Below are 15953 nucleotides of genomic sequence, written 5' to 3'. Positions count from 1 at the left end.
CATTTTGGAAAAGCACTTTACTGGTGAAGCCATTTGAAAAAAAGATGTTTGACACGACTTTTGCATGAGCTAGAGCCGAAGCTGAAAAATAAGCCCTACGCCTTAATCATGTCCGAACACCTAGGAGTGCCAGTCAAATTTTGGCTTTATCTGATCCAAATATCTCATATTTAAATTTGGCCATCGACAAATTTTTACTTGCCTTTTTTTTTCAGTGAACCAAATATACCCAAATAACGCATGCAGCATGTCTGCATTGTACGTGTCCTACAGTTTCACACGTGGAGCGCAGTGCGACGCGGGCGGGCGGCCGGCACCTGCCACCGCGATACCGTACCCTTTCTGGAGATTTCTCGCCGCCCTTTTTATCACCCACCTCGCGCCGCACTGTGTTCATCCACTGAGCACTCGCACAAGCAGGGACAAGGAAGTGCACCGGCGGCGTCGCCATCGATCGAGTAGATACTAGATAGTGTGTCAGGTTGCTGTCAGCTAGAGCCATGGCGTCCATGCAGAAGAGCCGCGAGCAGCGCGCCCAGGCCGCGGCGCAGAAGGCGGCCGACGAGCTCCACGCGTCGAGGCAGGACAGAGTCCCCGAGGAGGCGCCCGTCAGCCCCCGCGGCGGCGGCGGCATCCTGGGCAGCCTGCAGGAGGGGAAGGCGAACGCCAGGGGCGTGGCGGACGCCGCCATGGGCAAGGCCAGCGAGACGAAGGACGCGGCGGCGGACAAGGCGGGTGGCGTCAGGGACGCGGCGGCGGACAGGACGGGAAATAATAAGGCGGGGGCCGCCGAGTCGGAGGAGGACGTGATGCTAAGGGTGAAGGCGGCGGACCAGATGACGGGGCAGGCGTTCAACGACGTCGGTACGATGGGGGAGGAGGGCACCGGCGTTCCGCGGAGACGACGTTCTGGCTGATGGCCGCTGGATCGGAACTGGCCTGGCTGGCGCTGTGCTTCTCATGTAAAATTAGCATGCAACGACAAATGAATGTTACATAAGAAACTACAATAAATAAAAGGGTGTTTGGTTTGAGAATTCGGGTTGATCGGATCCAGATACAGGGAACGCCTAGGGGGTGGGGGTAATGGATGCGGTGATATGGATAGGATGATAATGAATCGTGATGTAAATATTTCTCCATAATTTCTTAAGACCTTAAGATAATTTTAGTTTAAAAATAAGTATAAGTAATTTTTTAAAATTTTAATTCGAAATTCTATTTCTTTATATTTTCTATTTTTTCATAATTTATACTTTTAGTTTAAAAATATATATAAAAAAGTTCTGATCCTATTCCAGTTTGATCCTTAAATTCTATACTCTAAAATTTAGAGTCATAGTCATCCAAAATTTAGAGTCATAGTCATCCTTAAAAACGCAACGAATCTTCAACCATTCTTCATATTTCTCTCTCTATCGATATTTTCTATTATATTTTACTGCCACTTAAACTATCAGTATTTTTTATTATATTTTACTGTCACTTAAAAGATACTTTTCTCCCCATATAGTACGTTTTTAACCGGTCATTCTATTGCACTTTCTCTTTAATATTTTTATTAGTTTTTAAAATTTAGAAATCATGTGTGTTATTTATACTACAATAATACATATTGTTATTAGGTTACAATAATTAAAAAAAGTTAATGTCAAAAGAAATGAAGTAACTAAAAAAATTAAAAAATAGATAAGATTATAACCTACCCTATATATAGGGGAAGTTTTTTCTCCCCTATATAAGGTGAACCGTGGTAGGGCTATTAAAGCAACTGCTCTCCTATAATACACGCTACGTAGGATGGGGGCGTTGTGGGGGTGCGGTTGGAGTTGACCTTAGTTAAATCCTCTCGTTCATAGGTTAACCTAGTACTGAGCCACCAAGGTACTTACCTGGCACGAATTCAACGGTGTGGTGGATAAGGCTCTAACCCCCACCTCTCTCAAGTCTATGGAGTTCTATTAAAGCCCCTCTCAAATCTCATTATGAATTTTATGGTTTTAATCATCTATTCGATGTTACACTATTTTAAACTATTATATATGTCTATTTTGAGTAATTTCTTAAGCTTATATTGATATAGCGGTTTAATTCGATTTTTTTTAAAAAAATTCTCGCTTTGTCCATTTTTAAATTTCCTCGCTCTGTCCCTGCTCCTGCGTATCTCGAACCACGAACCAGAAAAACATGTACAAATTTGGCCGGATCATCCAAAACAAAACAGAATTTGGCCGGACCATCCAAAACCGGTTCAGTCCATCCAAATACCACCGAAACTGGATACTCAAACTCGGTTTTAAATGGACCGCTTGGCATGATTTGTTACTCGAACCCCGACCTCTCAAAACCGGGTACTTGGCTGACTCATTCAAAAGCGACGTGGATGCTCAAACCAGACGTTCAAACTCGCTTTTGTGGTTTGGTCCATCCAAATACGACCGAGGTGGATGTTCAAACTCAGTTTTAAATGGACCCATTAAGTTTTAGTATCCGTTTTTCTAGTTTTAAGAGTTCTAAGAGCTAAATAACCTACCATGTCAAATTCAAGCACCGCGGATACATTTTAGAGTAGCTTGTAAGAGCATCTACAAAAGACTCATTAATTTTGACTCTCTATTTAACTCTTTATTTATCTTTCCATAAATATTAAACTCTATATATATAACATCTCATCCCAATATATAATATCTCGTTCCAACAGACTCTATAATATGCAAGTTAGCTTGGCTAGCAAGACTTGCTAGCTAAATTTAGCTAGTGAGGGAATTAATTTAGAGAGTATAATAGTCTAGCAAGTTAAATGGCTAGTCTATTGAAGAGCTATTATGCTATTAAATAACTAAAATTTAACTTGACAAATTATTTAGGCAGTCTCTTGAAGATGCTTTAAGGTAGTCCGTGCAAAGGGACTTATACTATCAACTATCATTACAAAGCTCGGAGCACAAAGACGTGAGGGCAAAAGGCCAATAAAAACGTACTCTCCTCCCAAAATATTAGACTTTTTAGCTCTTGATTTTTATGTTTATATTAAAATAAATGATGATAAATTTAGACATATATATAGAACAAATATATTAATCAATTAAAAATGTAAAACATATTTTATTTTGGAATGGATGGAGTATTAAACGGGTAAGGTAATATCTCAGACATTTCACAATCACCTTACGTGCCTGCATCAAGACAGCTTTAGAAACATACTTCAAGTTGCTGTCCAAGGGCCATCATAATCAACCGTACTAGTATCAACTCTGGAACAACAATAGATTATCATCTAATAGTCCACATACAAAGTAACACACATACTATATGACGTTGAATACAATTTGAGAAAACGATACAAGTAATAGCAAGGAAAAATATGAAATAACAACACGTAAGGAAAGAGTTAAACATCTTTAGTAATCTGGAAGTCTCCGTTCAGTAACCTCATTTCTTGCTCCACAATACACCCACATCAATAGCTACCACTCAGAATTTCTTTTCCTACTAGGTGTGTGCCCGTGCGTTGCAACGGGAGTACGCTGAGATGAACATCGACACATATCTGATCGAATCTTATATTTTCTTAGGGCTCTGGAGAAAGTTTGCTCGGAAGCCAAACATGTTAAATCCTGAGCATGTGTTACCTGTGTACCCATCAGCACACTGTTCCTCGCTTGTATGAGTCTTGTTAATTTACATACCTCGTGCATAGTCTCTCATGTCTCGGTAGCAGTATCAGATTTCTTCAACCATGGTCAAACCAACTGAAAGATTACAAAACAGTGGAAAACCAACTCATTATAAGTCGAGAATTTTTTGTTCTACACTTGTCTTTACATGAGCAACATATATATTATCTTATCATCAGTTGTTCGTACCACAGCATGCTATCCAGAGTTCCAGACATCAACTCAAATAGAAATTTCAAATCCAAGAACAACAACCAGTGTAATGAGATATCTGCTCTTGTAAAATTGACAATACAAACTGTTAAGGACAAATCTTCAAGACCTCCAGCTTTAATTCTCAAGAAATTAATAGAGAAAAATATATATTAAATTTACACCAGGACATCCATGAAAATCATGATCAAAACAAACTTACAATTTTGTACAGAGTTGCTACTTGTACAAAACATATCATGCCAAATTGAAATAGGAAGCAAACTGAAATTGCTACTTGTTGCTTAAACCGAAATGCCAAAACTGAAGCAAACCCAAGCTTTGAACAACACACATCTATGAACTTGGACTAAATTAATAAAATAGGATGTGCAATTTCACTGGCATGTCCAACTGAAAACATATCATGAGCAGCAAGCATATCATAGAAACACAGGAATCACAGATTGAATTATTAACCAGAGGCGTATATTGTCCACTGTATACACTTTACAAGTATATTTTTCACAATCTGATAAAACACCAAATAGAGAGGTTTATGATTTTTTTTTGTTTTCTTGAAAAAGCACAAATTAATCAGAAGAGGAGGCTGGCCCAAGCAGCAATAAACACAAAGAAAACTTCCTGTCTTCAAGATAAGCCATGGTGTAGCACCTAACAAAATTGTACATCCTCTAACGATTTTATGACACAATTCCAATGTAAATGAAAGATGTCAGAAGAACAAATTCATTTTTCTAATTCAATGTCTTCTGATAATTTACGTTTTGGTTAGAGGGGGACAAATGCTGACATAGAACAAGGAATGTATGGTAACTGTGACATCACACACGATCTTCAATGCCCTGACTCTTTATGAAATGTTAACAAGCAACCGTAGGTTCAGACTCATTTGACCAAAATGGTAGGAAAAGAATATAACATGCCTTCTATTGGCAGAATATTGGCTGAAATCAGCCATTGGTTTGTGGTGCTCCATTCCAGTAGCTCGTCGCACTCCATGGTAAGATTCAGGAGCCATATCCGGGTGGCTTTGATCATCATAGCTTAAGTATGTCACACGATATGTGCCCTTTACCTTCGGTAGAAATAAATACAACAAATCAATATACTACAAGGTGCCATGTGGACACAAGTAGGGCTGGAAAACAAGATCCCACTGTATTTACAAAGGGAAATGGATAAGCTTACTTCCTCATGAACTGGACAAATGATGCACCAAAATCATCAACATCAGATCCTGATTCAGCATTTGATGTATCACTTAACAAGCCTTGCCACTGAAAGAGGCAAATATAGTAGTAGTTTAGAACAAGAATCCAAAAGGGCAATCAGATTCCTACAATATAACTAATGAAGTTTATATAGTTTTACAATGTTACTTTCATCTGTTCCAACCGAAAGGAGGAGCTGTTTCTTTCTTCCCCCTCAGAAATAGGTTTGATTTCCCTCGCGCATCCAGCTTCCAAATTGTGGATCAACTACAAATGATATTATCTATCAGCACGTAGAGAAACATGGACAACATCCAGATGAACTATTTCTACGTAAACACAAAACGTTAAATGGCACCTTCAATATATAACGATCATTCCACGGCCCTTTGTTTGATCCTAGACAACCACCCTTGTCACTACATGTGCATGAACCGCCAAGGAATTCTGGCAGCTCACTGAGAAAAAACAAGCAATATTAAATGTTGGTATGCTGAAGCTAGGAAACAGCTAAAGGGAACAAGTTCAGGTGAACACAGCTATGAGTACCTCGAATCTATTACTTCAAGAAGCCTGCTCTGGTAGTTCGAACCAAGCACCTACACGGAAGAAAAAAAACTAATGATTGTGCTACCAAACAAGTGTCCACTAAAGGATGGTATACAATTTATGGGCCTTACATGAATCTTGGATGAAGTTTTTGGGTCAAGGAAGCCCTTCACGCTGTTCTAGATCCACTTAAATCCACTGCCAGCGTTCACAACAAACATTTGGTGGAGTGTCTGCATTCATCACATATTACTTAACTGGGTCAACAGAGAAAATACCATAACATATTACCCATTGAAAAGAATAATTACCTCGAGATAATAGTCGCTATCAATCTTCTGCATCCGGTGCACAAGTTCTCTTGCAGTCTTGGAGAAATTCTTAAACCCCTGAAGAAATCAATAACAATCAAACTGAAAAACTACAAACATGGAGCTAAATTAACCAAAGACTAAGTATGACATGCACATTACTTCAATAATGGCTATGAGCTTTAGTAGCATCTGATATAATTAAATATATTGTAATTACCTCTGCTTCATGGGCCGCCTAGCATTATAAACTGAAATCCATTGAGCCGCTGGGCTTAACCTTCTTTTTAGGTTGTTCATCTTCTTCTAGATCTGCAAGCAATCTTCCACGTTTCTGTCCAACCTATAGTACATAAACAAATAAAGATAAGCACAGAGAAATCTAACTATATATGAAGAGAGAGCATCCTTTTTTTGAATCTGAATTTAATTATAATACAGTCTAAAAGCATGCTGCTACAATGGATGGTACATTCTGTTTACTGTGGGTTTATTTTTTTTCTTCCGAGACAGCATCCATGTGATTGATCCTTTTTTTAATCTGAATTTAATTATATTACAATCTAAAAGCATGCTGCTACAATAGATGATGTGCTTGTGATTGATCCTTTTTGAAACTGAGTTTAATTATATTACAGCCTAAAATCATACTGCTACAGTGGATACTAAACAAATTCTAAGGAATACTCACAGTTCTAGGAATATGTTTCTATTTACCTTCAATATGTAAGATAAAGCCTAAAAACATGCTGCGGCAATGGGTCCTAAATAGCTAAGAAAAAAATTAAAGGCAATCCATGAGTTGTCCTTATATTCAGTTATTTATGCTTTGCCTCTAGCAACTCTAGCACACCATGATTTCAGGTTATGAAAACAACAAGTTGTAAATTTCAGGGTATAAATACATTGTTTGTTTCATCAAGTAGCAAAAAGGACAAGCCTACACGTGCATACTTGGGAAAACAAAGGCAACAATATTGCAAGCAAAACATCCCCGATTGATTTTATAGCTGAGTTAAACCTTGTATAAATGTCACTGGTATAAGGAATACAACCATGAAAACTATAGAACACATAAGTGTGACTATGTGCTGAATCCAGAGTTGCTTGTATGGTAACCAAAGATTAGACCAATATATGTCATCAGGCTAAGGAGCCAAAGTAGTAGTCAGCTGGAGGTATTTGCATGAAAAAAGTAACTGATTGAGCAGTAAAATTCTAACCTTTCATCACTACACATACCTGCAAGCAAAAAAATATGGATCAACTGCAACATTAAAGTAGCTATATGCAACAAGTTAGCTACTTGAAACCATTACTTTGAAAATGAGACTGCCAATATCAGCAAGCGAGCGATTTGTGTTTTACCTCGCGCGTGGAGCAATCCATTTCCATCAACCATGAGCAACTGCAGCAGGGCAGAATGGCAAAACCTTAGAAAGGGCATGGGTAAATACATAGAAGATGCTGGTGATTATGCAAGACATCTCATAAACTAAAATGATTCATAGTCAAGAAAAGCAATTGATTGAGCAGTAAAATTCTTCAAACGTGTAGCTCCAGTGGTCATTAAGTGTATTTACATGTTAAGAAATCAGAAATCAGATCCGAACACATAAAGCAGGGCAGAGAATGGGTGCAGGGGCGTACATGGTTGGTGCTCGTCGCTGGCGAAGGACCTCGGCCTGGGCACCTCCTGTCGTAGGGAGCGCGGCGGAATCAAGTGGTCTCGATGGAGATGGCCTATCAATCTTCTACATCATCCAGCTCCTCGAAAACAAAATCCTGAACGCATGGAGCAACAGAAGATTATTAGTATATACCAAACAGAGATTAGTATCTCCCAAGTTTTGCTTGCTGTCCAGAATTGGCTGGCAGTGACCACCTCGAGGATGGTGTCAGTTCCGAACTCCTTCATCCATTTCAGCATCTCCGACCACATCAGCATCGCCTTATCGGCTTCGAACTTCCTGGCCTTGAGGAACCTGAACCAAACCGTGAGTTTCAAGCACTGGCATAGTGGCATTAAATGAACCGCGTCCAAATGCAGCGCAAGCAAGGAAACAGAGGGGTGGGCTTTAATGTGACCTAAGCATCATGTGGTAGTCACCGTGCTTGTCGGGGAGGAGGTCGTGCGCGGCGAGGCGGTCCCGGAAGGAGGCGACAGTGCGCTCCTCCTCGGCGTCGCGGACGTCCTCGATGGAGATGGCCACCGGCGGGAAGCGGAAGTCGACGCAGCGCCTCCCTCGGCATAGTGGCGGGAAGCTGTAGCCGCCGCGGCGGGATTGCGGCGTGCGGGCGGTTCGCGACGGTCGCGGCGGCTACAGCGGCCGCGGTGAGATTGCGGCGTGCGGGCGGGATGGCGGCACGCGTGCGGGCTGTTGTTTGGCGGGGGTCGCGGCGTACGAGTCGCGGCGGGCGGATTGATCGGGCGGGCGTGGGGCTGGGCATTCGGGTTTTTTTGAAATTTCGGTTCGGTTTTTCGGTTTTAAAAAACTTCGGTTTTCTAAACATTAGAAACCAATCGGTTTTCTAGAAAATGAAAACCGAGAACTTCGGTTTCGGTTTTTTACTTCGGTTTTTCGGTAAAAACCGAATACCAAACTTATACTCAAAACAACACACACAACAAGTTTATATGATAGATTACACATAATTTTAAAAAGTAAAAATTATATAGGTACAGATATTTAGAGATACATCATACATCACATATAAATAAGTGAATAACAATTTACTTGCTTCACACATTTATTTCACATAATCGAAAAATCAAGTTTTAGAATTGATAAAGTTTGGTATTCGGTTTTTTTGGTATTTCGGTTTGGTATACGGTGAAAACCGATTACGATACCGAAAACCGAACCTCTGAGATAAAAAAACCGAAACCGAACCGAACTACCGAAAAAACCGAAATTTCGGTTCGGTACGATTCGGTTCGGTTTTCGGTTTATGGTAAAAAAGTGCCCACCCCTAGGCGGGCGGTTGTTTGGCGGGGCAGTCTACAGTATCATCTTAATAGTTAGTATAGATTATCTGCTGCCCACGCTCGCGTGCATCCCGGTTGTCCAACTATTGCGAGCAACTCTAGCTAGCTCTCGCTACTCCCTTCGCATCTACCGCCACCCACTCCCCTCATATGCGCGAGCCGCAACCGCCCCCTCCTCCCTCGCACGACTCCCTCGCTGCCCGACTCCCACACGGGTACTGACAAAACAAGCCATGCTTGCACGTGTCGCCGAGCACGCAGCGGGGGAGAGGGCGTGACCGCGGGCAGTCGATAGCACCCTGCGAGCCGACTTGGCATTTTTGCCAAGCAGTTGGCGTGCAAAAAAATAGTGGTGCGCTGCCAAGGCTGCTCGGCGCGAGGCGAAGGACAAGAGTGGGGTTCAGCGACGCTGTCATTGACATGGTGTTTCTCTTGGACATTATGTCGAACAGTTTGAGGGCATTGCGGAGAACAGCGAGGAGCGCTGACTATGGGCTGCAGAAAATGGTGGTGTTCGCCGCGGGGGACCTGTGTAGGCGGATGGTGAGGATGACGAGAGAAGTTGGCGCTATCTTTCCAGAACGATGACGAGGGAAGAGGGGGCGTTCGGACTTGACGCAGGCGAGCTGTAGCTGGGCCGTCGAAGGGAGCTGGCCATAGCACGTCGGCTAAGGGCGAGCTCCCTGGCATTGAGGTGGGAGCAGAGGCACGGCTCTCTGGTGACCTAGCCCAGCCCCGACTCGCTATGGCTGTGACGGCTTGAGGAGAGATGGCCGACCGTGTATGGAGGACGACGGGCACGGTTAGCACAGTCGCCGTCGGAGGGGGTGGCACATGGGGAAAGTGCCATGGATGGGGGACGGCGTCGGCGTCCACGGCCAACAGGGAAGGGCGTGACGCCTGCCATGGAGGGGGAGTCGTGAGAGCTTCGGCAGGGGGAGAAAGAGGGCCTGCTCGCCGGCCTAGGGAAGAAGGGTGCCGCCAAGCAGGGCCAGAGGGACGGCGATAGAGGGAGAACCGAGACGGAGGGTTGTCGCGTGGAGCGGAAGGCCAGGGAGTGGCGTGGGTGGACAGAGTCACGAACGAACGGTAGAGATTCACAGGGGCTAATAGACGATCCAGATCTATAGAAGGCAGAACGCAATTAGACAGGCTACCCTTGTAGCCTTAATAAGTAGTATAGATTAATTTTCAAGAACATCCTTACCAACCCACACTGCAGCAGCTTAAGTCTAACATTTTCCATAGATCAACTCTCCACTTAATAAAAGAGAGCATGCCATATCCAATCAATCTCCAAATCAACGGAAAAATACTTGGAATTAGATACAGTTACCAGGCAACTAAGCTGTTAGAGCATATGATTGACTAGTAGCTATAACCCAATTGTCTCGTAACAACATGTGGTTCTCTTGTATGGTCATATATTTCGTATCTACAAAGAAGATGTTGGGGACTTGTTCTCAAATGCTATGAATCAAGAACAAGGCAACATAAAATGTTAAATATCAAATCCCTTCGTCCTTCGGATCATTATTTCCCTTCGGATATAATGAATCTAGGATGAAGGTCATGAAGGACATACCTTCATGATCATGCTAAAAGATGGAGAACATTCATACAAAGTACATAAAGTAACATAACTTTTGTAAGCATTATTATTAATCTATTTTCATTTATATTACTTGTGTAAACAATAGTAAATTACAAATGTACCTTCGGCTTGAAGGAATGAAAATACAGGCGTGACACAAATGTGAATGCCAAGTCAGCGTGAACAGTACGGGAACACTGTTCACCTATTTATAGGCACGGGTCGCAGCCCATGTAAAATTACATTAATGCCCTTTACATTTATCAATAACTCTATAGTAATTCTTCGAGGTCTAATTTGGCTTTTTATCTTTAAGTCGGTTTCCCCTTTCCCGCCGTTATGCCGAAGCTCTTCTGTACATAGCTTCGTGATCGTCTTATCCTTCGTCGTGATCGCCGTCCCAGTCAAGCTTCGTCTTAACCATGCTCTTGTATACTCGCAATCTAACTTCGAAGGTACCTGTTCACATCTTTCTCTTGGAAAACATAGTCAAATTACGTTTTTGAGGACCTTCGGAAGCCGAAGGCCCCCAACAGTAGCCCCTCGCAATATTAATTTGCTGTAAAGATAAGTTTATATTGCGATATGGACGAAGGCTATGGGCCGAAGGTCCGAAAAACACCTTCCTTTTGCTAGAATAGCAACAGTCATTGACAAGCGGGACCCTCCAGTTTTCGACATACTGGGTGTATAAATAAGGGCTCACCACAAGTTATTTGTCACGCTTTCTTGTCATCTGTTTTACCTGCTTCAAATAGCTTTCTACCCACAAATATTTGACTGCCTCCCTAGTTTTAAGCTTCGGAGCCGAGAGGCAGGATTTCCGAAGGGATGTCTCAGGAAAAGAAAGTTGCTGCCGGAGTGAAGCTGAGCCTTTCCGAGGAGAAAAATCTGGGCTTTATTGAATCAATAGCAAAAACAAATACAGAGAAAATTACTAGGGAGATTTTGGAAGGCTTATCTGAAGATACTGGTGAAAGTGATAGTTATGATGCAGACAGCGGGGGTGAGGATTCCGAAGATCGACCATGGCGACCAAGCCATTCAGTCTTCGGAAAATCAACTATTGGGCGAAGTCACCTTGAAAACATGAGGGGAAGATATTTTCGAGATATGTCCATCGTTAGGGCAGATGACGGAGAGAGGACTGTGCCGACTCCCGAAGATAATGAAGTCGTGATCTTCCGAAGCTTTTTTAAAGCTGGGCTACGATTCCCTATAAGCAGGTTTGTGGTAGAAGTTCTGAAAATATATCAGGTTTACCTTCATCAACTTACCCCTGAAGCAATAATAAGAATGGGAGTCTTCGTCTGGGCTGTGAAGAGCCAGGTGAAAGTCGCCTAGAGGGGGGGTGAATAGGGCGAAACTGAAATTCTCAAAAATAATCACAACTACAAGCCGGGTTAGCGTTAGAAATATAATAGAGTCCGCGAGAGAGAGGGCGCAAAACAAATCGCAAGCGAATAATGAAGTGAGACACGCGGATTTGTTTTACCGAGGTTCGGTTCTCTCAAACCTACTCCCCGTTGAGGAGGCCACAAAGGCCGGGTCTCTTTCAACCCTTCCCTCTCTCAAACGGTCCCTCCGACCGAATGAGCTTCTCTTCTCAAATCAAAGCCGGGAACAAAACTTCCCCGCAAGGGCCACCACACAATTGGTGCCTCTTGCCTTGATTACAATTGAGTGTTGATCACAAGAACAAGTGAGAAAGAAAAGAAGCAATCCAAGCGCAAGAGCTCAAAAGAACACGACAAATCTCTCTCGCTAATCACTAAAGCCTTATGTGGAATTGGAGAGGATTTGATCTCTTTGGTGTGTCTAGAATTGAATGCCTAGCTCTTGTAAGTGGTTGAGAAGTGGAAAACTTGGATGCAATGAATGTGGGGGTGGTTGGGGTATTTATAGCCCCAACCACCAAACTTGACCGTTGGTGGAGGCTGACTGTTCGATGGCGCACCGGACAGTCCGGTGTACCAGCCATGTCACCAATGCCGTTGGATTCTGACCGTTGGAGCTTCTGACTTCTGGGCCCGCCTGGATGTCCGGTGCACACCGGACATGTACTGTTGGATGTCCGGTGCGCCAGTATGGGCGTGCCTGACATCTGCGCGCGCTGCGCGCGCATTTAATGCGACGCAGGTAGCCGTTGGCGCCGAAATAGCCGTTGCTCCGCTATTACACCGGACAGTCCGGTGTACACCGGACAGTCCGGTGAATTATAGCGGAGCGGCTGAAGTGAATTCCCGAGGCTGGCGAGTTCCTGGGGCGGCTCTCCCTTGGAGCACCGGACACTGTCCGGTGTACACCGGACAGTCCGGTGAATTATAGCGGAGTCGCCTCTGGAAATTCCCGAAGGTGGCGAGTTCGAGTTGGAGTCCTCTGGTGCACCGGACAGTCCGGTGCCCCCAGACCAGAGGTGCCTTCGGTTGCTGTTGGGAACTTGTTATCAAATGCTATGAATTAAGAACAAGGCAACATAAAATGTTAAATGCTAACGTCCTTCGTCCATGAAACATTATTCCCATGAGGATAATGAACCATGGACGAAGGTTGATGAGAACATAATTACGAAGGTTAAGTCTTCGTAATTAAATTCTAATAGATGATATAAGATAACATAAAATAAAGGGTATTAAAAGATAAATGAATCATAAACGAGTTAAATTATATTTTCTTAATATATTGAATTATTGAATACAATTATACCTCTGCCTTGGCAAAGATAGATTCCCGAAAGATGCGATTACAATTGCCAGAATCTGTGAACAGTAAAGGAATACTGTTCACTATTTATAGGCACAGGGCACAGCCTGTGAGGAATTACAATTATGCCCCTCATAAAAGTTTACAACATTGACTCAGACTTTTATGGACTAAAAGGTCATTCTATCTTCATGTCGGTTTGTAATACCGAAGCTTCATGAAGAGGAACCTTCGGCCATCTCATACAAACAGCTTCAGCCGAAAGCCGCTTCTTCCTAGAAGACCTTCGGCGACGAAGCATAGACCCAACAGTAGCCCCTTTCGCGGTGCTAGATCGTTTTTCGTAACGAGCTTGATCCGTGAAAAAAGTCTCTTAAGCTTCGGGGAGCCGAAGGTCCAAAAAACACCTTCCCTGAGCTCGTTGTCGAGAAACGATTCAGTTTCCCAGCGCGTAGTGGTCCCACCTTGCAGAGTTACTGTTTGTCCCTGCGGTCCACCGTGCAGCGAGTGCAAGCGGGTGTCCGCCTGGTGTAAAAATCCTGGCGCTTCGCCTTCTTACCTGCAGTACTATATAAACAGACGAGTAGGTGTGAAGTTACCACAGCATTCATTGCTATTTGCACTGTTCTGCTGCCAAAATTTTTAACCATCGCCGAAGCTTGACTCTCGGAATCGACGAAGCTCCAACTTGAAGCCTGCTTCATCAAAAGGAAAAACTTCGGGAGAAAAGAGTATTTAATTTCCACAAACTCAAATTTAAATGGCCAGAGTACGTTCTACCGCTAGGGTTGAGCATGAGGGGGGCGAAGGTGAAGGTTCGGAGACTGTTCCCATCTCCGAAGCGATGCAGAGATCCGGACTGGTAACTTCGGAAAAGATCCCCAGTGATGATGCGGAACAAGCAGAACAAGCAATTGCCGAAGCAGAAGAAGAAGATATTGAGGAAACTGATCCCGAAGATGATTATCGCATTGCCATGCCAAGCAAGCCCAGCCACTTGGACTTCGGAAAGTCTACTGTTTCGAAGGCTGATCTCTCCAAGATGGTAAAGTCGGGCTTTTTAATGAAAATCAGAAGAAGCTATTACGCTTCGGGGGAGAAGAGACTACCCCAAAGCCGGAGAAGGATGAAATTGTTATTTTCAAAAGCTTTCTAAAGGCTGGATTAAGATTCCCCCTACATGGGATTATTGCAGAGGTACTGAAGAGGTTCGGTATCTATTTTCACCAGCTGACTCCTAACGCTATCATTAGGCTTAGTGTTTATATCTGGGCACTCCGAAGCCAAGCAGTGGAGCCATTTGCGGACAGCTTTTGCCGAGTTCACGAACTGCACTATCAGACGAAGGCTAGAAAAGATGGATTGCATGACAATTTTGGTTGCTATAATTTCGCCTATCGGAAAACCACAAAGTTTCCTGTAATCAGCTACCGGAGCAAATGGGCAGCAGGCTGGAAGTCGGAGTGGTTCTATGTCAAGGTTGATGACGACAAGGAGAAGCTTGTGCAAAGTCCACTCGAACTAATCTTCGGAGAAACCCGACCTCGCTGCAACATGACACCCGAAGGTCCAACACAACAAGCAATGAATGAATTCAGAATTATTGCAGAGCATATCAGTACAAGGGACCTGGTTCAGGAGTTTTTGGCTTTCAAAGTTTTTCCCAGTTTGAAAGAATGGGAAATGCCGAAACTAAAGGGGGAGAAAAAAGAAGGTGAACTTGTACGTTTACCTTACTATTTCAAGTTTAAGAAATACTTTAAAACGCCTTGCCAAGAGTGGCTAGACACAATTGAAGTAATGTGCAACGAAATACTTGGCAATTATTCCAAAAAAGAAGATCAATTGATGACTGCGGCCTTCGGCACCCGTCCGAAGCGAAGACTGAACCGAGTGCTGGACGCCTTGGGTTTTGAATACCCTGACTATGAAAATCTGAACAAAGGTGCCGGAGGCCAGAAAAGGAAAAGGATAACCGAAGCCTCAAATGAGGATGAAAAAGAGACACCAAAGAAGAAAATTCCAAAGAAGAGGAAAACGTCTTCTCCGAAACGAAAAATATCCGACGAAGAAGAATCCCCCGCATCACCCTCTGCCACTGATGTGGATGCAATTTTGAAGGTAATGACTGAATCCCTGCCTGCGAAGCTAAGTCCATTGGGGCCTCAACTGACAAAGTTTTTTCAGAAGGAAAAGGAGCCCGAAAAAATGAAGAAAACGACTAAAGTAAAGATACAGAGGATCATCGGTGTGACAGAGGTAATTGACAAGACACCGCCAAGAGCTTCAGCTCAGAAGACACCAGCGGCTGAGGAAGGGACAGATATTGAAATCACACCTTCGGAGATCGCGGCTGCTGAAGCTGCCTCAGCTGAAGATTTGAACCTAGAGAGCACAATCGAACACATTGACAAAATACTGCTAGACATGGCTGCAGAAGAAGCTACCACCGGCGCCGAAGAGGCCGCGACCGCAGCGTCGGGGAAAGGGAAGGAAATTGCTGATGAAGCTTCAGAAAACGAAGCCTTCATGTTCCAGAATTTAGTTGGAGAAAAAATGTCAAAAGCTGAAATAGAAGAGCTTAGAGAGTATGCCAAATCCTGCGGATACAAACCTGGAGCACTCCTCTTCGGAGGCATTGATGATGAAAAATTAGATTGTATTCGAGATCAAACTGGAGCCGAAGTTATCGGTACTCTGTCA

General features: G+C 43.4%; 1 protein-coding gene and 1 pseudogene across 1 annotated transcript; one reads left to right on the top strand and one right to left on the bottom strand.

Moving 5' to 3' along the window:
- Positions 1-255: 255 nt before the first annotated feature.
- Positions 256-1039, top strand: LOC100286328 (embryonic protein DC-8). Its single transcript, NM_001159215.2, has one exon. It carries the CDS (start codon positions 501-503, stop codon positions 915-917), a length of 417 nt encoding a protein of 138 aa, NP_001152687.2. The 5' UTR covers positions 256-500; the 3' UTR covers positions 918-1039.
- Positions 1040-4267: 3228 nt separating this feature from the next.
- On the bottom strand, positions 4268-8415 carry LOC103636690 (phosphatidylinositol/phosphatidylcholine transfer protein SFH6-like; annotated as a pseudogene).
- Between the last annotated feature and the right edge of the window lie 7538 nt (positions 8416-15953).

This window comes from Zea mays, chromosome 8 (assembly GCF_902167145.1).
Source record: "Zea mays cultivar B73 chromosome 8, Zm-B73-REFERENCE-NAM-5.0, whole genome shotgun sequence".
NCBI classification, from domain to species: domain Eukaryota; kingdom Viridiplantae; phylum Streptophyta; class Magnoliopsida; order Poales; family Poaceae; genus Zea; species Zea mays.
The sequence above is the reverse complement of the archived record's forward strand: the minus strand, read 5'-3'. Positions and strand labels throughout refer to the sequence as shown.